Genomic DNA, 24,688 nt, shown 5'->3' on the forward strand with positions numbered 1-24,688 from the left:
TAGTGTTATGTAGTTTTCTTTGTATAGGTTCTTTGTTTCTCTGGTTACATTTATTCCTAGATATTTCATCCTTTGGGTGGCTATTGTAAATGGTATTGTTTTCCTAATGTCCTTTTCGGCACTGTTGTTATTGATATAGAGGAATCCAACTGATTTTTGAACTTCTTTTCAGGATGTTAGAGAAATTTTCTTCCAGCAGCTAGTCAACTATTTCCTCAGTGGACTCGTGTGATTCTTCCTGTTCTGGAATGCCAATAATTCTTAAGTTATTCCTCGTCATGTTGTCCTATGTGAATCTTAGACCCTTTTCAGAATTTTTTATCCTTTTTTCTGTTTGCTCTTCTGTCTTAATGGTATTGAGAGGTTTGTCCTCCAGTTCACTAGTTCTGCCTTCCATCTCTTCAATTCTACACCTTTGCCTTTCAGTGTATTGTCTGTTTCTGATATTCTATAACTAATCCTTTGAACCTCTTTCTGTAGGTTTTAAATTGTTTCCAATCCTGTATCGATCTTATTTGATTGCTTCTGTAGTGCTTTCCTGACTTCTTCTTTACTTTCCTCAACTCTGCTGTAAAGTGTTTTGAAACATTTTATAATCATTTTTTTCTGAATTCCTTCTCAGGCATTTCCAAGGCCTGCCCTACTTTCAGAATGATATCCAGGTCTACCTCTAGGTCATTTGTCTCAGACATTTTATCTTGTTTCTGGACATGTGCTGATATGGTCATCTGCTTTTGCTTCTTGGACATGTTTAGTGTTTAATTGTGGCCTTAATCCTTACTTGAGTGTGTGTTTTGGTATTTTTATGCTTTCTGATTGCCTCTAGGTAGATGTTATCAGGAGGTGGGCTTACCTTTCCACTTTTCTTATGCTTAACTGAGAGTACTTTGACAGTTGTTGTCTGCCTCCCTGGTACATAGCAGTTGGTATTGGTTCTTGCCTCGATTGTGGGACTTTATAGGGTGTGATTGTATCTTGAGTATATGGCAGCAATTGCTGTTTTTCCTTGGGTAATATAAGGAGAGAAAGAGCCCCCTAAAGGTAAAAGAGAAAACAAAAACAAAATACACACACACAAAACAGCAACAGGATGAAAGCAAGGGAAAAAAAAACTGAAAAACAAAACAACAACAACAGAAAAAAACAGATTGGATATTGTAGTCTATAATCTCAGAAAAAGGAGAGGAGAGAGAAAGAGAGAAGAAGAAGAAGAGAAAAAAAAAATCTGTAGCCTAATATGAGTATGACTTTAATGTCTTCTTTCAGCTTCTTGCCTTCAAGGCTGTTTGATAAATTCCAAGATACCACTGTTGGTTGTTATGCTGTACCTCAGGATTTAATTTTCGGCTTGTTTTGTTTTGAAGCTCTCTCCTTCTCCACACCCCTTGTTCTGGCCTTTTCCCTATTAATAAACAGTTCAGGGCTGGCTGTGGGTGTTTTGAGCTGCCTTCTGGTAGCGTTAGTGGTTACTAATCATGTTGCTAACCTCAATGTCGGCAGCTAAAAGCCACTAGCTGTTCTGCGGGAGAAAGATGAGGCCCTCCGCTACTGCAAAGATCCACAACCTCGGAAACCCTGCTCAGGGTCACCATGAGTCGGAACTGACTACACGGCCTTGGCAGGGTTTCTTGCATCAGATATTTTCCTGGACATGTCACAGTGCTTGGAATCTCCCATTACTGCATCTTCCCTTGGGGCCACCAAGACTCTTGCAGTTGAGTCTCCCATTGACTAGGAGGGCTAAGGAGTAGAGCCTGAAGCAGCAAATGGAGGAGGATAGAGAGAGGTTGCCCCTTCACTTGGACCCTTCCTGTGGCAGACTGGTCCTTGGAAAGAACTCTTCCAATAGCCTAGCCCTCTTAGGTCTTTGGAGCAAAAGGTTTGTTCTCAACTGATTATCTAAAAGTTTGCAGTTTGAACCCACCCAGCAGCACTGCAAAAGAAAGGCCTGGTAATCTGCTTTCATACAGGTTTTCTTAAAAAACGCTTTGCCCTGGAGTCATTTCTGACTCACAGCAAATCCATGTGTTTGAAAGTAGAACTGCAGCCCATAGACTTCAGTGGCTCCGATCTTTTGGTGAAGAACATTGAAAATACCATAGACTGCCAGAAGAACAAACAAGTCTTAGGAGAAGTACAGCCAGAATGTGCCTTAGAAGTGAGGATGGCAATCTAAGATGCAACTATTGGTCTCTCTGTGTGCTGAGGAATGAAGAGTGAAGAAAATAGAGGATGCTTGGAATCGATTGGTCCAGTGGACTAATGGGTCACTTACACATCAATCTCCATGATTCTGAGACCATAAGTAGATGGTGGCTGGCCACCACTACCAACTGCTCTGAAAGGGATTACGTTAGAAGTTACCAGATAGAATAGGATAAAATGTGGAACAAAACTGAAAATTATTTAAAAAAGACTGAGCTTACTGATCAGAAAAAGACACGAGGAGCGTGAGACTATGGTCTTCAGCCACCCTTCAGATCCGGAAGGGAACTCACCCTTTTGGCCCAGATTTCAGCGAAGCCGTAGATAGGTACATGGGAGGGCAGGCGGGCAACAACACTAGTAAGGTATGCTCACTATGGAATGGGCGACATTTACCCAAGGGCAGAGTTCAGAAGGATTGGAAAGAGGATGGAATGGAATAAAGAACCAGAGGAAGGAAGTGGGATAACTGTTGTTACGTGGAGGGGATTGTGATCCTTGAGATGAAACAAGGGGTGTGACCTGATGAATGTAAAACTGATGATCTCTCTAAACCATCACTCAATTCACAATAAGCAATTTCAAAAAAATAACTAAATAAAATGAGATGGGAAGACGTGTTCTCACATACTTAGGACATGGTATCAGGAGGGAATAGTCCCTAGAGAAGAACAGTATGCTTGGTAAAATGGAGAGTCAGTGAAAAAGAGGAAGACCCTCAGTAAGATGAGCTGACACAGTGGCTGCAGCTCTAGGCTTAAACGTAACGATTGTGAGGACGACACAGACCAGGCGGTGTTTCATTCTGCTGTAGATAGGGTCACTATGAGTGGGAACTGACAACATGATCAACAACAACATGATTTTTTGGAACTAGATCACAAGACATTTCTTTCAAGGTATTTATGGCTAGATTTGAACCACCAACCTTTCAGTTAGCTAGGCACTTATCCATTTGTGTCACCAGGGGCTCCCTATAAAGATTACAGCCAAGAAAACCCTGTGGGACAGTTCTACACTGGGGTCGCCACGAGTCACATTCGACTCAACAGCTAAGGGTTGGTTGGTTTCTTCTTATTTTGGCTTGGAACCTCTGGTTAGATTGAGAGAAAAGCATTCTCCCGTATACTCTTCAGTCAGGAAATCACCTGCCCTTCTCATTCCAGGTCTCTAAAAAGTACAGCGAGATTGAGGAATTTTACCAGAAACTGAGCAGCCGTTACTCCATGGCCAGCCTCCCCCCGCTGCCCAGGAAGGTCCTGTTTGTTGGGGAGTCTGACATCCAGGAAAGGAGAGCTGTGTTCGATGAGATTCTGCGCTGTGTCTCCAAGAATGCCGAGTTGGCAGGCAGTCCAGAGCTGCTGGAATTCCTAGGTACCCACTACTGTGTCCCAAGTCCCCATGGTCTGCCCTGGCTCAGTGGGAGAGGGTCTGAGGCTGCATTCTTCTGAGACCCGCTGGCCTTACTGATGTCCTTGGGCTGGGGTGGTGGGCAGAGGCTTAGACCTTGAGGAACTGATGAAGGGTATTCTTTGTTGTCTGAACCCACCCAAATCCCTCCTGGTCAGCTCCGTTCCTCAGAGTCTATCCCCAAGCATACAAAGTATCCACTGAAAGCTGCACTCTCACAGCTAGGCTGGTGACCTAACCCTGGAGAGACCTCATACTCAGCCTGGGCCCCCTCAGCTCTGGGTACAGCTGCAGCTTGCGTTGATTCAGCCCACCCAGCTCTTCCTAATAATGGAGGACCTTGAACCCTAACAGCCTGTGTCCCAGTCTCCTCTCTTCTTTTTAATGATCTCATTTGTAAAGTAGGGCAAATATTATCAAGTACCTCCTTGATAGGGTTGTAGTGGAAGTAAGTGATCGAATACAATGCAAAGCCCTTAGAACAGAGCCTTGGGCATAGTAAATGCTGTGTTTTACCACCACCAGTTGCTGTTGCATTGACCCCAACTCATGGCAACCCATGTGTGTCAGAGTAGAATTATGCTCTATTGGGTTAACATTGATATTTTTGGAAGTAGATTGCCAGAACTTTCTTCCAAGAGGCCTCTGGTAGACTCAACCACACCTTCCATCTTTCAGTTTGCATTTGATACCACCCCCAAGACTCCTAAGGATGATTTTTAAAAAAACAAATGCTCTCAAAGATATAGTAAAACCTGTGGAAGCCAGATTCTTTTTAAGGAGGAAACCTATCAGAGAAGGAAAACGTGTATTTTCTACTAAAATGAGTGATAATAAAGTAGTAAGATTTATACCTTGTTAAAGATGGAAAACTTGGGAAATTTCAAAAAAACAAGGCAGTCTCATTGTGTTCTGGCTCTCACAGGTTTTCCTGTATATTACTCAGTAACAGATTGGATGTAGATGGGCAAGTAGGCTAAACTATGCTCCTCATACTCCCCCAGGAAGGGTTGTTTCTTTTTGTTCTCAGTCTGATAACCCAAAAAACCCATGAGTCAATTCTGACTCATGATGACCCTTAGGACCGACTAGGATTCTGCAGCTCTAACTCTTATAGAGCACTTTATGGGTTCAAACTTCCAACCTTTTGGTCAGCAGCCCAATACTTAACCCACTGCACACAGATGTTGTGACAAATGCCCCGAGTGTCTGATGCTTGCTCTCCCTTTCTGCTTATACCTCATCGTGGACACCACCTGAGGGCCACACTTTGAGAAACGCTGACCTCGGCCAGTTTGTAAAGCAGCAATCACAGTTACTTCATCAGCATGCTCACTCTGTACCCTCATCAAGTCCACCGTCCAGACCCTCTCCTATGGTTGTGTAAAATGTCTCTGGAAGTGTCGGTTCTATTTGAGTCGCCCTCTGCACGGTCTAGTTTGTCCCCAGATCTGCCCAGCAGACGCAGGTTCTGCAATCTCTGCCTTGCATACAAGCTGTGACCTTGGCTGTTCCAAAACTCCTTCCTGCCTTTGTCTTATTCAGAGCATCCTTGTGCCACCGTTCTGCCCTCAGCTTCTCTGGTGTCCATGAATCCTCCAGGGGTTGTCAACCCACAGGAAACAGCTGTCACCTAGATTATGACCAAGCTTGGTCCCAAGGTGCTGCCATCAGGCTCAGTCACCTCACAATGGAGCACCCCCTCCACAGGTGGGTGCCAAGTTCCCTCTGTTCTGTCTTCCTCCACAGGTACCAAGTCCCCAGGGGCTGTGGATCTCCCCAACAGAGAAGCCTCTGTTGTAGATGCGGACAGCCAGGCAGGGGACGATGAGGAGGCTTTTGATTTCTTCGGGCAGCAGGATGGAATGGCGGGAGAGGGTCTGCCAATGCTGGGCCCAATGAGCAAGGATGCCAGGAATCCCTTGAAAGAGGAAGAGGAGGAGGAGGAGGAGGTGGCATTGGACCCTCTGGGAATCATGCGGTAGGTCTCCCCATTGCAGAGAGCATGTCCTTCTCCCGTGTTCTAGGGTTTCTGCAGAGGGCTCCTTCCTCGCTCCTGTGCATCTGTGATCTTACTAGGCACCGCAGAGTGGACACCAACCTCCAACCTTTCAGTTAGTAGCCAAGCGCTTATTCACTTGTGCTACCCAGGGTGTCCTCACTGTTCACAAGACAGGGATTCCGTCTTGGCCTGGTCTCCCTGTTATAATCCCTAGAGTAGTTATATTCCTGAGAACCATGGGGCCCATAAAGCACCGTGTGTGTAATGTAGGAAGGTGAGTGAACCCTGGGTGCCCTGGGAACTACGTCCCTCCATGCACAAACATGGACACTCACCAGAGAAGAGGTGGGTCAGCTGTGGTCTCAGTGGTCCCTTGGTTACTCATCCATTTCAGTCCCATTGCCTTCAGCCAGTCACTGAGTGGCTCCTGAGTCCCTGCTCTATGATTAGCCCTGTGCTGGGCTGGGAGGAGGGGCACAGGGCAGATGAATGGGCCAGAGAGCCACACATCTGCCCCCAAGGCCACTCCAGTGATCGCAGGCTGAGACCCCAGGGCAGGCCCTCCAGCCCAGAAGGAGCTAACTTCCCTGAAGTTACTCCCAGAGCTCTCACTTTTCCTTCTTGGTTGTCCAAACTTGCAAGAAACAAAGTGGGAAACTACTGTGTTTCAAGCAGACATGCTGGTAATTGTACCTAGCACCTCACATCTCATTGATGTCTTGCAAATAGCTGCTGTTACACTGTTTGCAGATTGAAGAAACTATGATCTATGGAGGCCAAGTACCACCCTAAGGTCAGGCATCTGGTAAACGCTGGCACTGGGGTTGGAGCGGAATTTAAGACAATGCCCTGTGGAGCCAGACTGCCTGGGCACAAATCCTGGCTCTCACAAACCCTTTTCCTGGTCTGTACCCCTGCAGTGTGTACCTCTCTTCTTCCTTTTCCTTCAACTAAATAGGGTAACGATAGTGCCAACCTCTTATGGCAATCGTGAGGACTAAATGAGGTAGAGTATGTAGATGTATTATCAGCATCCTTTGTTACAGTAATTAGCTTTGTTTAAAGCCATGCTGCTTCTACCTCACTGCTGCTATCGGATCAGACCCGAGACCAGAGAGGACATTCTTCCTCTCATTATTGAAAAGTTAAGTCAGCAGGTGAGTGAGGCATCTCTTTGTAGAGCCTGTTACAGAATGGAGTTGGAGCCAATTAGGAATCAAGCAGTGGGCACATTCAACTGAAGTCAATGTAAAAAATCAAATCAAGAAGCACTGCCCGGCTCTCCCGATGGAAGGTATGAGAGGGTGGGAAAGTGGGGTGTGTGCACTGAAGAGTGGAGCTGTGGGGGAGGCCTAGGTGCGGGAGATAGCATGGAAGGATGAAGCACCACATTCATAACCAGGTCCTCAGGAAACTTCGGCATCTCAACTAGGAAGTCAGCAAGGGCTAGGGCGGGAGCCAAGAGGGTCTGTAGAGTCTCGGTGTGTGGAGTACCCCTCCCAGCTCTTTGTACCTGGCCTTGTCCCGGATGGGTCAGAAGCCCTGTGGGAAAGGCAGTCAGGTAAGCAGGGTTATGTGGGGAGAAGGTCTAACCTGGAGAAGCTGGGACAAGCTTGTCAGAGCCATCCCTTATCAGCCTTACCCAAGTCTACAAGTCCTTCTCGGGCTTTATTTTGTTAAGGATAAGGCTTTGTTTGAACTCAACGTTCTGTTGTTCTGAGTAACCAAAACAGAGACAGACTGTGGTGTTTCGTGCCAGCCTTTGGCTGAAGGACATGCGTGCTCAGCAAAGCTACTCCTTTTTTGGGTAGGAAAATGCTTTGGGGTTGGCAAGTGCTTCCTTGAATTTCCTACTCCAGTAGCAGATCCACAGGGGGCATGTCAGCCAGCCAGGGACTACCTGCTTCCTGCACCCTCCCCACCCGGCTGCCTGCTCCATTCCAGACTCTGCCCTGCGGGGACCTTTTCCTGAATTCTGTTCAGCTTAACAGCTACAGAGAAACACACCAGAGACTCAGGAACCTGCCCTTCCAGTTTTTCTTGCAGTGACCAGTGTGATAATAGACCCCTGTCAGTGTTGCCACCTCTGTTAGTAATAACAGCTAACAGGTTTTGAGAGCTCACTGTCTTATCTAGAGCTGCTAGTATGGAAATACCACAAGTGGAGGGCTTTAACCACCCATTCATTCTCACAGTTTTAGGAGGCTCCAAGTGCTAGCTGGAGGGGAAGGCTTTCTTTCTCTGTTGGCTCACAGTTTAGGAGGAAGCTCCTTTCAGCCTTTGTAAGCCTGGCGTTCTCTGGAGATCTCCATGTGTCTTGGTGTCTATCTTTCCCTGGATCTAGGAGGTTGCCAGCTCAGGGACCTGGGTCCAAAGGACAGGCTCTGCTCCCAGCTCTTGTGTTTTAGTGGTAGCGGGACCCTTCTCTCTGCTTGCTTCTCTTCTCCTTTGATCTCCTGTAAGATCATAGGTATTGAGGGTCCCATTCCAGGAAAACTCCCTTAGATCTTATAATCGACTCCCTGGTCACATCAGATCACATCATGGGGCTCATAACATAGTTGCCACTGTATGTCATTACATAACTGCCAAACCAGAATCAACTTGGCCCAGCCAAGTTGACATGTATTTTGGGTGTATACAGTTCAATCCATGACACTTACTAATGCCAGGACCTTAGTTAGAATTTACTTGTATGATCTCATTTTAAGATGGTATTTCTGAAACTTTTGTTATGGCACACTGTAAAAAGTATATTGTATATTATGACTCAGTGTATACATGTGTGTACATGCACATACAGATATGTATATATATATATATATTATTGTTAGCTGCCATCCACATAAGGAGCTCAGGTAGTGTAGTGGTTACAAATCGGGCTGTGAACCGCAAGATCAGCAGTTCGAAGCTACCAGCTCTATTCCACGGGAGAAAGATAAGACTTTCTGCTCCAGTAAAGATTTATAGCCTCGGCAACCCTGTACAGGGTCGCTATGAGTCAGAACCGACTCCACAGCACATGACAACAACAACAACAATAGCCGTCCATATATATATATATATTATTGTTAGCTGCGCGCGCGCATGTGTGTGTGTATGTGTGTGGAGAGAGAGATGCAAACTGAAACAAAAGCTTCAAGAACTCATACTAAGATAAAGATTTACACCCTCGGAAACCCTATACAGGGTCGCTATGGGTCGGAACCGACTCGACGGCACTTAACAACAACAACAACAACACATGCTATGTCGTTAGATGCCATCGAGTCGGTACCACCCATAGCGACCCTGTACACAACATAATGAAACACTCCCTGATCCTGGGCCAACCTCACAATGTGCTCCAATGTTTTTCATTCTTATTTCATTTAATTATTTTTTTAAATTGCCTTCACAGTACATTGGGAAATGGTGTTCCTTTGTTGTTAACTGCTGCCTCATAGTGGCCTTATGCACAGTAGAACCAAACACTGCCCTTTCCTGTACCCATCCTCACAACTGTTATGGTTGAGCCCATTGTTGCAGCTGCTGTGTCAAGCTATCTCATTGAGGGTCTTCCTCTTTTTTTTTTGCTGACCCTCTACTTTACCAAGCCTGATGTCCTTCCAATAATATGTCCAAAGTACATGAGTTATGCTACTCTTGCTTCTAAGGAGTATTCTGGCTGTACGTCTTCTAAGACAGGTTTCTTTGTTCTTCTAGCAGCTCATGTTATATCAGTATCTTTCACCATAATTCAAATACATGGATTCCTCCATTGTCTTCCTTATTGTCCAGCTGTTGCATACATACAAGGCTACTGAAAATACCATGACTTGGGTCAGGCTCACCTTAGTCCTCAAAGTGACAGCTTTGCTTTTTAACACTTTATAGAGGTCTTTACCTCATATGGATGTGAAAGCTGAACAGTAAATAAGGAAGATCGTAGAAGAATTGATGCCTTTGAGTTGTGGTGTTGGAGGAGAATACTGAAAGTACCATGGACTGCCAAAAGAACCAATAGATCTGTTTTGGAAGAAGTGCAACCAGAGTGCTCCTTGGAGGCCAAGATGGCTAAGCTTCGTCTCTCATATTTTGGACACATTGTCTGGAGAGAACAGTCACTGGAGAAGGATGTCATGCTGGGTAAGGTGGAGGGTCAGAGAAAAAGAGGAAGACCCCCAACAAGATGGATCAGCCAGGTGGCATCATTGATGGCGTCAAGTGTGGCAGCAGTAGTGAGGTTGGCCCAGGATCACATTGTTTCGTTCTGCTGTGCATAGGGTTGCTATGAGTCGGTTCCGACTCAATGGCCCCTGACAACAACAACAACAACAGAGGTCTTTTGCAGATTTGTCCAGTGCAATATGCTACCATTCAATTTCCTGACTGCAGCTTCCATGAGCGTTAATTGTGGATTCTAAATGGTGCTCTAGGTAGCTGACATCAACATCAACCTTACTTTGTGTTTGAAGACACTGAAGTTTAGGAGGCCAAGTAAATCATCCAAATTCCTACAGTCAGCAGATGGCAGAGCCAAGACTAGATGCTACTTGTCTACTGCTGTCCCACATTCTGGTCTTTTCAGCAGTCTGGGAGGTGGGGAGGAACTAGAATCACCCCTTTCATGGATGAGAATGTCACAGACAGCATTGAGGAGGGACCTAGTCATAGCTTTGTGTGTGACAGAGCCGTTCCTTTAAGTGGGATTCCCCTAAGCCTTTCTGGGGACCCCCAGGTGAGCTTGCTGACCTGCAGCCCTGCCCTGCAGCCTTGTGGTGGAGAACATTGTATTCTTTGCAAACAACTTTTGTTTTACATGCATATTTCTTCTCCCCCTGCCCTCCATTCATCTGCAGACTTACTTTCCCAGCTGTGTACCCCCATCGCCCCCAACAAGGCTGAGCTTACCTCTGGACCCTTCTGGAGCCGCTGCTATTTCTGGGCACACAGGACTTGGTCTTTCTTACCATGGCCACAGCGGGGAGCTGTTGCTCTGTGGTGGGACTGCATGGCAGTGAGGTGGGAGCCTACAGCACAAAGCCAGAGCACGCTGGCCGGGCTTTTCTTTGTCTTTAAACATGGTTTTGATTACTGAAAAGAGGACATGACTACATCATTAGAGCGCACGTATGATAGAAAAGTCCTCACTGGGCCCAGCCCATTACTGTGCTCCCCATACTTGCTGGGGTTTTTGTCTGTCCCTACCTTAGCATGGTGCACATAATTGTAGACGTAGTGTTGTTGTTGTTGAGTGCCGTGGAGTCGGTTCTGACTCATAGCGACCCTGTACAGTGTTTCCGAGGCTGTAAATCCTTACGGGAGCAGAAAGCCTCGTCTTTCTCCTGCGGAGCAGTGTACATGCCTTTTAATACCCTGCTGGTTCACTTAATGTTCCCTCCTGATGGCTCTTCCCTATGGTACATAGTTTTCATATTTAATTTCCTATTTTAGAAACTTCTTGGTTCTGAGAAGAATGAAGTTTGGCTCTAATAGTTCTGCCCTCTGCTGGAAAATATTCTGGTAGAAACATGTTTAATTTTATCTCAAATAGTAAATAATTTTTATAGAAAAATTGAAAATGCAGGTACAAATCCTTTCCCTGGGAATACGTAAGCTTTGGGATATTCACGTTTTACTACCAAAATGGCTTCATGCTCTCCTAGTATGTGTTATTCCCTAATTTGCTTTTTTTCAGTTTATATATTAGATCTTTCTAAATCTATAAATATAGTTCTACATGATTATTGGGTGTTTTTCCATCAGGCAGGATGTGCTATAATTGTCATAGGTAGATCCCTGCTGGTGAACATTGTGATGTTTCTGTAGGGCGTGTTGCTATTCTAGCAGATAACTGAAGAAACTTTTTCATATACAGAATTTTTATTCTATTGAGCCTTCCAACTACACACCCTAGAGTCAAGTCCCTGGAGCTTTTGGTGGGGGCACTGGTTGTGCCACTCAGGGAAAGGTTTCTTTAGGGGTGGAAACACCTCTCTGCCCTTTCCTAACCCTGCCCGCTCACAAGACCCAGCTCCATCACACCGTCCCTGGTCCCTGCCTGCCGTGGGACCCACAAGCTGTTTCCTGAGAATGAGTGAACCTTCCTGTAAGACTGGGCTTCCCAGACTCTTCACTCAACGTCCTGGATGGCAAATGAGGGGGAGTGGACACCCAGGGTCTGGTGCCAAGGTGCCCAGTGGAGAAACCGGACATTCCTGTGAAATGCTGTGTTTTATTGTAGTCATTAATATGAAATTTTACTCTGTCTTCCAAAACATAGCCGTATGTTTTAGTATAAAAATAATGTTGTATTCCCTGTTTGGGTAAAATCAAGACCCTGAGATGATCCTGTGGTTTTTAGTGCCCCTGGCACATTGCCAGATGCCCAGGGATTGCTAACCCAAGATTTAGAAATGCAGTACCTCTTGGGAATGTCTTGCCCTCAGCCCTGTCTCCTGAGGTGCCCCTTGAACTCTTCCTCGTCTAGGGTTTCTCGGTACATACCATTGCCATTTCTCATGGGCTACCAAACCCATTTCTCTGTGGAATCGATTCTGATTCTTTACGTTTGTACTCTACTGGACAGAACAGAACTGCCCCGTAGGGATTCCAAAACTGTAAATCTTTATGGAAACAAATTGCCACATCTTTCTTCCAAAGGAGTTGTTGATGTGTTTGAACCGCTGACTTTTCGGTTAGCAGCCAAGTGCTTAACCACTGCCCCACCTGGGCTCCTTCTCATGTCTTCACCCATCTCCTACCACCATCAAGTTGATTCTGAAACTCATGTTGTTGTTGTTGTTAGGTGCCATCGAGTCAGTATTGACTCATAGCGATCCTATTCACAACAGAACGAAACACTGCCTGGTCCCGGGCCAACCTCACAATCGTTGCTATGCCTGAGCCCATTGAGGCCGCCATTGTGCCAGCACATCTCGTTGGGAGTCTTTCTCTTTTTCTCCAACCCTCCACTGTACCAAGCATGATATCCTTCTCCAGAGACTGGTCCCTCCTCTCCTTATAAAACGTCCAAAGTATCAGGGACGAAGTTTGGCCATCCTGGCTTCCAAGGAGCACTCTGTTTGTACTTTTCCAACGCAGATTTGATTATTCTTTTGGTACTTTTAATATTCTCTTTAATGTTCTAGCTTGAACTTGGGCACATAGGCCTTTGCTGGATGACCAGCACATTACCCGGGATTGACTTAGAAGTGCAAATTCTCAAGCCCTAGGCCAGACCTGGGGGAATTGGAGAGCTGTAGTTTGAGAAGCTCCAGAAACCAAACTTGATTAAAGTCTTGGAGCTGGCATGGAGGGAAATAAGCCCAGAGAATGGGAGGTCAGTAAGTCACCCCAGCTCTGCCCACCACAGGAGATTCCTAGGAAAGAGGGTATGTGTGTATACTCAGGAAGGCCCATCCTCTTCTCCTATGCTCCCCTCACCTCCTCTGACTCCTACCTTGGGTTTCCTCTTCTGTCTGCCTTCTCAGTGAGCTCCCCGTGTGTGGTCTAGAGGGCTCTTCTTATTTATCACTCTGGGGCTGTGAGCCAGGGTGCTTGGGCTAGACTCACGCTTATACCTCTCCAACACCCAACCCTGATCTGGGACTTAAAATGAATGTGGCAGGTGACAGCCATCCTTGGCTGTACCCAGGTGCTCTTTCAGAGATTCTAGCAACAGCTGCTGTTGTGGGCCCACAGCTGCATGGCATCGTTAATGCTGGCCGAAGTGTTCCATCCATGTCAGTGCAGAAAGTCTCACCTGAAAGAATGGACTAGTAAGGACAGTGCTAGAACAGTCCACTATTTTGACTGAGTGGCTCAAGAGCCATTTCCTACAGAACCTTCATATATAAACAAACCCAAGTGAAACGGTTTTGGTTGAGACAAGACGAGACTGGCTCTCTGCCCACCCAGCCTCAGCCCTTCCCCTCCTCTCCCCTCCTGAGTACCTTTGCTAAAGGTCATGGTTCCAGAGCCCCTGGGAAGGCCTGGGATGTCTAGGATGTGGATCCACCTCAGAATGGTTAGAGTTTCAATCCCAAGTTAAACTCCCAGTTCCACCACTTACCAACTAGTGGGGCATAAGGCAGGTTGCCTAATTTTTAAGAGCTTCTGTTTCTTCCTTTGTAAATTAGGACTAAAGTCCAGGCTTAGCTGTTGTAAAGATGAAGTGAGGTCAAATACAAGGAAGTTCCTTCAAAATATGACCAGCATTTTAGATTTATTTTGTTCTGTAGAGATCTTTGTGTGTATATTCTACAGCTGAAGTATCAAAATCTTGTCTAGTTTCTGTTGCTATGCAAATATCGGCACTGAAGAGCATACAGTTCCCCTTTCCAGCACCTCTGGTGCTCCAAACACCTGTCAGACTTAACAGCAAATCTGCTTTCTCTGGTGGTGGCAGGCTTGGCTCCCAGCAGGCTCTCTGCCCATTCGAGGACATTGTTTCTTTCTTTTCTTTTTTTTTAATGGAGGACATTGTTTCTTAACTTGAGTTCTTGATCAAATTAAATCAGTTGCTTGGCTGCTTGGGGGAAGGAATCTTGGAAGGACTTTTCTACTATTTCTCTTCTTCAGGATTTTTTGCAGCAACCTCTGAATCAGAACATTCTTAGAATTTTAAAGCCTTTAACTAGGAGAGACCCAGAGATCAAATCTAATGTCTTCATTGGTAGAATTGAGCCACAGTCAGGAGATGTGTCAGATGTGAACTCTAGTCCCCTGTCATCTAGACTGTGACCCCGATTGTGTCAGGGTGTGGACTTTTAACCGTCCACATCTGTTCACCATCTGCAGTTGCCCTGGGTGATGAATTCTGCTCTGGAAGCACTGCTAGCTGCCTGTTGGTCATAGTAGCATGTGAGGTGCTTTGGATGGTAGCAGAATTGGTATCTGCTTTAATAAAAGCAGTGTGTTGCTTAGCAGAGTCCATAGCCAGGATGACCAGGTTTGATGATGGTGCTGTGCAGTGGTGGATGAGGGACATATTTGTTCCCCTGTGCACATAAGGAGAGATGATGTCGGCACCCACAAGCTGAGAAGGCAGGTCACTGAGGCCCTGGCTCTTCAAGGTGGGGCCCAGTGGCCTGGAGAGTCACCTGTGGTTGTTGAAGAATAGGAGTTTGGTGCATGACTGAGAACCACAGAAACTGATGAGTGTGTTTGGTGGCTACCTAGCCTGTCCTGTTTCCTTCTGAAGGCCCAGAGCACAGCCTCTTGGGTCAAGAACCCAGCATAGAGGGCATCAAGACTGCACCTTGTGCTCATAGGCCCTACCCTTCCTCTGCACAGACTCACAGATAGCACCACCTTGCAACTGCCAATGCTTCTGTTAGCCCCTTATTTCCATGTTACTTAAGGAAGTAGACTCAGTGAGGTTCTATGTCTAACCCAAGGTAATCGTGTGTTCCCCAGCTATGCTCATCTCACATCCCGACTTCACCTTCACACCCTCCATACCTGCTGGGCATTTTAAACATGCCAGGCTCTGCCCACCTTGACATTTGCACAGGGCTGTTCGCTCTGCCCAGAGCATTGCTTTCCACCTTTGCCTGTCCCAGGTGAGGTGAGCTCCCTGATGATTCTGGGACTCTTGTAATGATTGCTTCACTGTGGAAGCCCCTTTGCTTGGTGTTGTGGTATTGTAAACAACATCCCAGAATGAGTGCCAGGAGTCCGTTTGCAGCTATCCTGATTTTAAAAAAACTAGCAAGCAAAACATTGCCATTGAGTTGATTCAGATTTCTGGAAACCCCACATTTTACCAAGTAAAACTGTTCCATAGGGTTTTGTTGACTATAATTTTTACAAAGCAGGTTGCCAGGACTTTCTTCCATGGTTCCATTGAGTAGTCACCGATTACAAACCTTCTGTCTCACCCAGGGACCTGTGCCCATGGTGATAAAAATTATCATTGCTGTTGTTAAATGCCGTCGAGCCAATTCCGACTCATAACTATGCTGCATAGGGTCTCCAAGGAACAGCTGGTGGGTTTGAACTGCTGACTTTGTGGTTCATAATCCAGTGCTGATCGGAATTTTTTTTTTTTTTTTTAAAAAGCAAACGATTTGAAATTAAAAAATGAGAAATGACTGACTTTGAAGCAAGAAAGTTCTATTATGGGAAAGGAAGGTTGTTTCCATGTTTGGTTGCTATCGCCCTGGCTTTGAAGGTAAAAATCCCATTGTCCTTTGTTTTTCGGCTTCCGAAGGATGCTGTCGTCTTCTGGTGGATGGAGCCTAGGCAACCTCAGCACATGCAGTTCTTGGGCTGTCGGGGGCCCATTAGTGGTCAGTCACGGTGGATGTGTGTGTCAGGGAGCACTGACACGGTCCCCTGGGTGGGCAGAGGGGTGTCTGCTCTTGTGTGTCAATCACTGTCACCAGAATTGACCAATCCACATGGGGCAGGGCTGCTCCTTGTCCTGTCAGAGCTGTCAGGTACCACATCTGTCTTCTATCAGTCACACACAGCAGGAAAGTACTATCTATCCATGCACGATCACATGCGTGTGGCACACAGACATGCTTATGCACACCTGAGTCTGTCCAGGGAGTCCCAGCCCAACCTCAGACAACCTGCACTGTGTTGAGCTTTCCTAAGCCTGCTTCCCTTTTCTGTTGCACAGCATGTTGCCATTACCAGCCTTTCTTTTCATGATGGGAGAAGAGGGGCATCATTTAGTCATGTCAGTAATGGGCTTTGTCTCATGGACAAAGATTGTGTGTCAATGCAAGGGGTCAGCAATATGCCCTGCAGTCAGTTGGGTGGGCTTTGGTGTGCTAAGGAGTGGAGGAGGGGCACTGTGGCCTGATGCCTGCTCTTAATGACCCTGAGGTATTAACCCTAAGAGGGGTGAAGAAATGGATTCTAGGAGACAGAGTGGCTCACCTAGGCAAGAAATTACTCATGCATTGACCAGGGTCAGAAATCTGGGAATTGCGCTACACACTTGCCTTCCACCTATTACTGTTAAGTGGCTAGAAATAAAAGCATTTTTGTCTTCTATGAGGGTAAGTCAAAAAGTATTGCTACAGAATCATAGAAACCTTTATTAAATACAAATACCAAAAAGTGAAGCTATTGTTTCTTGATATATCCTCCATCTCAGTCTATATACTTCTGAGGTGATACTTGCACCTCTCAACCCCTTCCTGAAGAAATTTGCCCTCCTCAGTTTATATTCCACATCAAAAAGGCAGTTTGGCATCCTCAAGGGATTCGAACCTTTTCAGTGTTCTTTGGGTTTTAGAAACAAAACAAGTCTGAAGGGGCAAGATCCAGGCTGTAGGATGGATTAGGTAAGGTTTCCCAGTGAAAGCCTTGGGGCAGACACCCCTTGCAGTAGCCTTTACAGAATAAGCAGGTTGGTGCATGGTCATGATGGGAAATAATTCCTCAGCACAACTTTTATAGCCTTTTTCACACCAGTGCAGTTTTCTGTGTTCTAAAAAATTTTCATAACAAACCCCCATGAGCTTCCCATGCCATTTGAGAAAATCTATCAAGACTATCCCCTTTGGAGTCCCCCATTAAAAAGCAAAACTTTATGAGCTGGCCTTTCTGCCTTGAATTTAACTGGCCCAGTAGATCCCCTTAGAAGCCACCGTTTTGATTGGACCTTTTATTTTGAAGGCACCCTAACAAGACTAAGTGTGTTACTGAGAGAATGTATCTGCAGCCATTCACGCATCACAGAGACAGGTTTAAACACATTCTGTTTGGAATAAACCCTTGCGGGTGTGAACTGGTATGCTAGTACCAGAACTTTTGCCTTACCCTCAGTGTTCTTGTGTCTCCATCACACTGCTGCTGCTCCCAGTCCAGGCCCTAAGCTGTCCTTACAGGAACTGGGGCTCCCTGGCCCCTGGCAGCACTGCCTCTGGTGCTTGGTCTGCCACACCCCTGCTGAGCACTCAGGGGGTTCCTTGTCATTTGGTGCGGATTGAATGCATTCAGCCACTAACCAAAAAGTTGGAGGTTCGTGTCCATCTAAAAGCCCCTCAAATGAAGGCCTGATAGTTGGTTTCATAAGATCATAGTCATGAAAACCTATGGAACACAGTTCTACCCTATGTGCCTGTTGCTGACACACTAGGGCTCGTCATAAGCCAGAATGGCCTTGATGGTAGCTGTTTGGTTCCCATCCTGAATCACACACCCCTTTTTCCCACTGGCCCTCACAAACTGGCGCTCACAGAATGACTTGCAGTTCTGCCCGAGACACTGACCTGCCCTTTGCCTAGTTCATGGATTTCCTTCCCTAGCCCTTGGATTGGGCTTGTACCTTCTCAGGTGCTCTGGCTGTCATAGTCTGGGTCATCCAGTCATGTCTGTCACCTCTGCTCTGCGCTGAGCTCTCCCTGGAGTTGTGGTGGGTCTTGCTTATCTTGCACTCTCATCACTCAGCATAGGTTCTTGTATGTGGGAAGTACTTAGTGGGTGCCTGGGCCATCGAAGGTGCTTATAAATGGACAAATGAATAGGTTGTTTGCAGGATGACGGAGTGGGTGAGGTTGATTTGTGAACCCATCTCTCTTTTCTCCATTCCGCTCCTCCCTGGAGGAACAGGTGGGAAGAAGTCTGGCTCAGAGGGGCTGTCACCCATTCATCATTTATTGGGCATCTGTTCTTTACTGAATTCTCAGAGATGGAACATTTGGGGCCAATCAGGACAGGACCCTGGGGCTTTGGGGCACCGAAGCTCTAATTTTCTGCCTAGTCTTTGTCTCCCCATAAAATGGGTCCTGGAGATTTGGAGAGACAGAGAGGATGGATGGGGGAGTTGAGGGGGTACACTGAGTAGCCCCCATGGGTCACAGATTCACGTTATTCCAGCTCAGAGAAGAGATCACAGATGCCTGAAGGGAAAAACACAAGAACATGAATCCATTTTGAGAGGAGCGCTCACACAGAAGGAAAGTCAGAGCTGTTCTGTGTGATCAGAATTAGATGTAGCTGGAAGGAGGAGGGAAGGTGCTGCAATCTCTGCATCTCTTCTCCAGGGATCATTAATCACGTCTGTTCTCACTCCCTCCTTTGTTCTTTAGACGGTTCCCATCTCTCTGCACTTCTCTGATTTTAGATGGTGGGAAGCCTCTCGCTCTCCTGCCCCATGGGACCCCATTTGCTGGTAGGATGCTGTGTTTGGCTCCTTCGTTGAACAGCCTGCATGTTTCTGAGCAGGTTGGTGGGAAATCGGCTGGGGAGCCTCCTTGCAAGGGTGCAGAGCCTGTGAGACCTCAGTCAGGTTCTGTCTGGGAACTGGAGCCCTGGAGTGGGGCGGGGTGCCTTCCTTCACTGCTGCAGTCTCTGCCAAATCCAGGAGCGAGGGCCAAGCAGAAGAGGCTTTCAGTGGGGCCTTGTAATCGAGGGACAGAGAGGTTACTCCAGTGGTTCCCAACCTGACTGATCATTAGATTCCACTACAGAGGCAAGCATAGCCTTCTAGGCCCTAGGGAATTCTGACTCAGTAAGTTTTGGGGCCACATCTGACTGACCGGGCACCGGGAGCCTGGCCTTCATTTAGCACCCACTGTCCGAGGACCCTGGATCCCTGGTAGCATAGTGGATTAAGTGTTGAGCTGCTAATCACAAGGTCACCAGTTCAGATTCACAGGAAAAAGATGAGGCTTTCTGCGCGCCCTTAAAGGAATACATCCTTGAAACCTTATACAGAGTTGCTATGAGTCAGAACCAACTCAAAGGCCCACAGCAACCATAATCCAAGGACCATGATCCGTGAGGGCATTGCTGTTCTAGAGACAAAAGGGGAAAGGGTCCCAGATAAACAGGCCAAGCAACTAAGCCCTGACACCTCGAGGTGTGTAAGGAGGCATAGCTGATGGTTTCTGGAAAGTTCTACCTATTTGGAATGGACTTGGCCAAGCTCCTCCTACATTGCCTGCAACACCATGTGTCCAGCACCACAGGCTGGGCCTAAAGATGGTGTCTCTGGCAGGCTTTCCTTGTAGAAGCAGAGGCATGGCCCTTGTGGGTAGAGAAAGTGCAAGAGCCTGTGGGTGGTAGGACTTCTTGGCACAGACCCTGCAAGTGTGTGCTCTCAAACGTGAAATATACCACTCTATGCTCAAAAACAACAGAATAATTCCTATTATCCCCCTTTTTAACTTTTTATTGTGGAGTAAATGTTTGCAGACAAGATCGTCAGCTTTACATTCAACAAATTATACACTTTGTTTCATCTTAATGATTATAATCCCCTTCCTGCAATAATAGTTGTCTTACTTCCTTCCTGTGGCTCCCCATTTACATCTTATATTTAAATGAACAAAGCAAAAATATTTGATGTACACATGTTGTTATTAAGTGCTGTGGAGTCAGTTCCAACCCATAGCGACCCTGTATAGGGTTTCTGAGGAGCAGCTGGGGAGCTGAACTGCCAACCCTGCAGTTCAAACTGACCATGCAGTCCAGCGCATTAATCCACAGCGCCACACCATCAAACCAAAACGTATATATTTATTTAAATGTCTAAAGGGTGCATTTTGCAAGCCAGCCTCTTGCTCGCAGGTGCACAGCCTTATTCAGTCTCTGGGCCTAGAGCCTGGAGCTGTTCTCTACATGCTACTGCCTCTGCCACCATCTCTGCTGTCGTTCCTTTTCTAGGCAGGCATCTCACGTTCCACTCGGGCTCTTCCTTCTTGATGGTCCTGGAATTGTCTGTTCCTGAGATGAAAGATGAACTACTCCCCACTTACAGTTACACACTTTGTGCAATTATAGTTGTGACAATCACAATCCTGCTACTAACAATCACAGTTGAATCAAAATCCTGTCAACATCATCCCTCATCCCTTTTCACCAGATCCATCTGGACAAGAGGAAAACCATTCAGTGTTCTATTCAGTGTTACACTCCTTCCCCTCGCCCCCCACCCCCACCCCCCAAACTAAGCCCACACATGAAAGCTTGTAAGCCAGCCACTTCATTCCTTTATAGCCCTCCCATTTTTGATAGGCAGTGTCTAAATTGTCCATCCCTATCAACCCAGTGAGGAAACAAGCTTTTTCCTTGATATGAAGAATCTTTCCATTCTGGTTAGAATTTTTAGCAACTGCATAGATTAGTTCATTAAATTGTAGCAATTTACACTTGCTCACAGTATCAAGCATCTTTATCTTCATCTGGTTGAGTTCTGGTCAGCTAGCCATCCAAGCTAGGTCAAATGGGTACTAACTATAAGTTTGAGAGTTCATGCACACCTCCCTGCACTTTAAACCACCTCGCTACTTCACTTTTCAGTTCTAGCTCCCAGTGGCTAGGAGTTCACACATGGGCTTAGGAGTTCACACATTTCCCTAAACTTCAGGCCAGCCAGTCCTTCTCTCCTCTCAAGGCCAATGGGTATCAAAGGAACATGGCCAAACTCAGCCCATGTCTTCATTGCTGCATTTACCCCACTTCCACTCGCAGACTCAGGTGGTCACCAGTGAGCATACCAGAATGCTCATGGGTTCCCTTTAAATTTCAGTTCTAGAAGGGTGTTATCCCTTTTAGAAAAAGCAAAATCGTAGTTGTCAAGTTAATTCCAGCTCATGATATCCCCATGTGGGCAGAAGAACTGCTTCACAGGGTTCTCAAGGCTGTGACCTTTTCTCACCAAGCCTTACTTCCCAGTGGGTTTAAACTGACAGTCTTTTGAATGGAAGCCTAATGCTTAACCATTTGCGCTACCCAAGGATTCCCATTATTCTCATGCTATCCTGTATTTCCTTCCTGCTAATGGGACAAATTGAGGCAGGAAGAGCATAGGCCTATGAGTGTAACTAACATTCAATTCCAGTCCCAGCCCTTTTTCTTGTCTGCTGTGTGCCTGGACAAACGCTTAGCCTCTCTGTTTGCTCATCTGGCAGATTAACCCTAACATAGATGCTCCTGCTGGGATTTGGGCGTGGAGCAGAGAGATGGGCCCAGTACTGCAGCATTCTAGCAGGATGTAGTCCCAGCTTGTCTAGCTTCTCCCCATCTGAGTTCTGGCTGGTTGCTGGGAGCCTGTCAGACTTGTAAATGCTGTCCGTGGGAATGGCCCATGGTAAGGGAAGTGCTGTTACCCTCCAATGCCCCTGCCTATGCTGCTATTTTTGTCTGCTTCTGGTTAATCTGTATCATACAGGGTCAGCGAAGCCTCTCAACACAGCTCTGCCGCATAGTCCTGCAAGTATGAGCTCAAACGGTGACTAAAGTCTAGTGGAACTGCCCACCAGGCAGACAGGCACATGGAAATCACTGGTTCCAGTAAATGCTATGTTCTTGTTCTTTGCAAGAACCTTAAAATGGCATCAACAGCAGAGATTGGATCATTTTTTTTAAAAAAAGAAAGAAAACCGGAAAGTTCATCTATCATGTATCTATCTAAAGTTCCTGGGTCGTGAAAATGACTAATGCCCTCAGCTGCTAACTGAAAGGTCGGTGGTTCAAGTCCACATAGAGGTTCCTTGGAAGACTATGGCTTGCAAAATCAGCCATTGAAAACCTAATGGAACGTAGTTCTGCTCAGACACACATGGGATTCCCATGAGTCAGAATTGACTCTATGGTAACTGCTATGTTTTTCTCAGCAGAGGTTGTGGGAGCCTTGGTGGTACAATAGATCAGGCATTGGACTACTAACTGAAAGGTTGGTTGTTCAAACCTACCAGCCACTCTGTGTGAAAAAGGTGTCTGTTTGCTCCTGTAAAGATTCTCGGAGATTCTAGGAAGCAGTTCTGCTCTCTATAGGATTGCCATGAGTCAGAATCGACGTGATGACAGTGGATGGTGACGGTGGTGGCTGTGTGCCGTGCAGTCGGTTCCGACTCTAAGCGACCCTGTACAGGGTTTCCAAGGCTCTAAGTTTTTATGGGAGCAGAAAGCCTCATCTTTCTCCCGCGGGACAGCTGGTAGTTTCGGACTGCTGACCTTGTGGTTCGCAGCCCGATTCGTAACCACTACGCTACCAGAGATGACAGTGGATACCTCTGTTTATTTGAGCCATAGCTTGCACTGGGATCCCTGTTGGCACAGCTGACTAATTGAAAGCTGGGTTGCTAATTGAACAACTGGTGGTTCAAACTTAGTAGTCGCTCCGCAGTAGAAGATGAGGCTGGCTGCTGCTACAGATTTTGTCGCAGAAACTCTAAGGAGCAGTTCTACTTGGTCCTGTAGCGTCGCTATGCGTCAGTGTTGGCTCCATGACAGTGAGAGCTTGCAGTGACAGGCACACATTTCACTTGTACAGCCTCCATGATTTTTGAATGTGCAAACACTAATTTACCCCCAACCCTTACCAAGAAATAGAGCACTTCCATTTTCCCAGAAGCTGCCCTCAAGCCCCAGGCTCCAGTAGCAGGGCACAGCCCCAGTAGGGTCTCAGCCAGTCGGAGCATGAAGTGGAACAGGACTTGGTGTTGAGAGTGAAGAGGGGCTTCCTAACGAGGCTGGGTTTGCTTAGCGGACCCTGCAAAGTGCAGTGATTACCGAAGGGTTTGCCAGAGCCATAGAGGTTATACTGCTCAAGGCCAGGGGTGATATGTGTGAGGGAATGAGAGCATTTGTTTACAGAGGCTGCCTGTGCTCTTGCCTGGGACTAAATCCAGACACTTATGACCTCCGATGCATCCACCAGGTTTCTGACTGAGGAGTGTGGCTTTCTGACCTGCCCCTGGGAATGCTGAGACAGGTGGCCACGCCAGGCTTTGGGTGGAGAGCACATTACCAGTCCTGTGACCATACAACCTCATGTGGGCGGGAGGTGGGAGCAGACATCAGGGCCCGAGTGTGCAGTCCAGTCTGCTGTACACCCCTGGCATGGTATGCAGTCACTCCCATTGCCAGATTGTTAGACAGCTGTTTCATGATATAAGCACAAAGGTTCTAGCTTTCTCACTGTCTATCTCAGGGTCTCTCTATTGCAGGTTCCCTTTTCTCTAGGACAGTCTTTGAGGATGACCATTGTTGTTCCACCCCCCTGGGTTTCTCTGGATGGGACGACACAAGCCCTGTATGCTCTGTCTTGGACTTTGCTGCAGATACCAGGATATCTCTGGTTCTCAGAGTCCTGTAGGCCCCAAGCTAGACCAAGTCCATGTGTGGTTCTGATCTGGCCACAAAGGCTGAGCTGGTGGGATTTTGTGAGATGTCCTAACATTGTGTTTTGTCTGATTCACAGCTCCAAGAAACCCAAGAAACACCTTAGAGAGGCCACCAAACCGAAGCCCGCACCCCGGCTCACCATCTTTGATGAGGAGGTGGACCCTGATGAGGGACTCTTTGGCCTCAGCAGGAAGCTTTCCACCAACAGTCCCATGGAGGACGTGTCCCCCAAAGACCGTAAGTAGAGCCTCTTTCCTCCTGGTGTCTGCGCTGTGGCTCTCCTTGGGCCTTGTGTATTAATTAGTACGGCTGTCTTAGCCTTTAGTTTTGTTTAGGCAGGTCATGAACTCAGCTTAAGGAGACTTTTCTGCTGGAAAATCGAACCCCACACCTAGTTTACCTACACACTGAAATGTTCTAGGCCTGAGCAGTTTTACTCTGCACGCTTGGGGTCACTATGAGTCGGACTCTACTCCCTGATCTCTAACAGCCCTGCTAACCCTAAACATCCCACAAAAGGCGAGGATGTTTTTCTTGGTTACTTTGAGATGCACAGCTTGTGATGTGGCCACAAAATGTGGCCACATTCAGCATAAGCTGGGGGCCTCCACGCACTGCAGACCTTGCCCCCAGCTTATGCTGGTGGCTCTGAAATGGAGTTTATCTGAGGTTTGCATTGTCTGGGAAGATTCTATTGTCAGGTTCTGTGCAGAAGTAGAAAAGGGGGCACTGGGCAGCCTTGGAAATTCTGGGAGCTCTCTGGATCTGCTTCTCCCCAATCTCCAGCCAAGTCTACAACCAGGTGGGAGGTCAGTGCCACTCATTAATTCAGCAAACATTTTGGGAGCACTGCTGAGACTAGGCCCTGTGAGGCCGAAGCACAGAGATGAGGAGACAGGACATAGCTGGCAATGCTGTTAGCATCTTTCTGTCTATACCAAGTCAGAGTAGAACCACACAAGTGCCTGTGTGAGAAAACCCAAAATAATT

The 24,688-nt window shown here is 46.8% G+C and overlaps 1 protein-coding gene across 1 annotated transcript in view; it reads left to right on the plus strand.

Moving 5' to 3' along the window:
- HS1BP3 (HCLS1 binding protein 3) overlaps positions 1-24,688 on the plus strand; it is a 55,929-nt gene that overhangs the window by 23,964 nt on the left and 7,277 nt on the right. Inside the window, exons 3-5 of the mRNA XM_006835306.1 lie at positions 3,372-3,579; positions 5,365-5,596; positions 23,775-23,935. Of these exons, the coding sequence (XP_006835369.1) occupies positions 3,372-3,579; positions 5,365-5,596; positions 23,775-23,935 (601 nt within the window). The remainder of the gene's footprint in view (positions 1-3,371; positions 3,580-5,364; positions 5,597-23,774; positions 23,936-24,688) is intronic.

Source organism: Chrysochloris asiatica, unplaced genomic scaffold, assembly GCF_000296735.1.
Source record: "Chrysochloris asiatica unplaced genomic scaffold, ChrAsi1.0 scaffold00016, whole genome shotgun sequence".
Lineage (NCBI taxonomy): Eukaryota > Metazoa > Chordata > Mammalia > Afrosoricida > Chrysochloridae > Chrysochloris > Chrysochloris asiatica.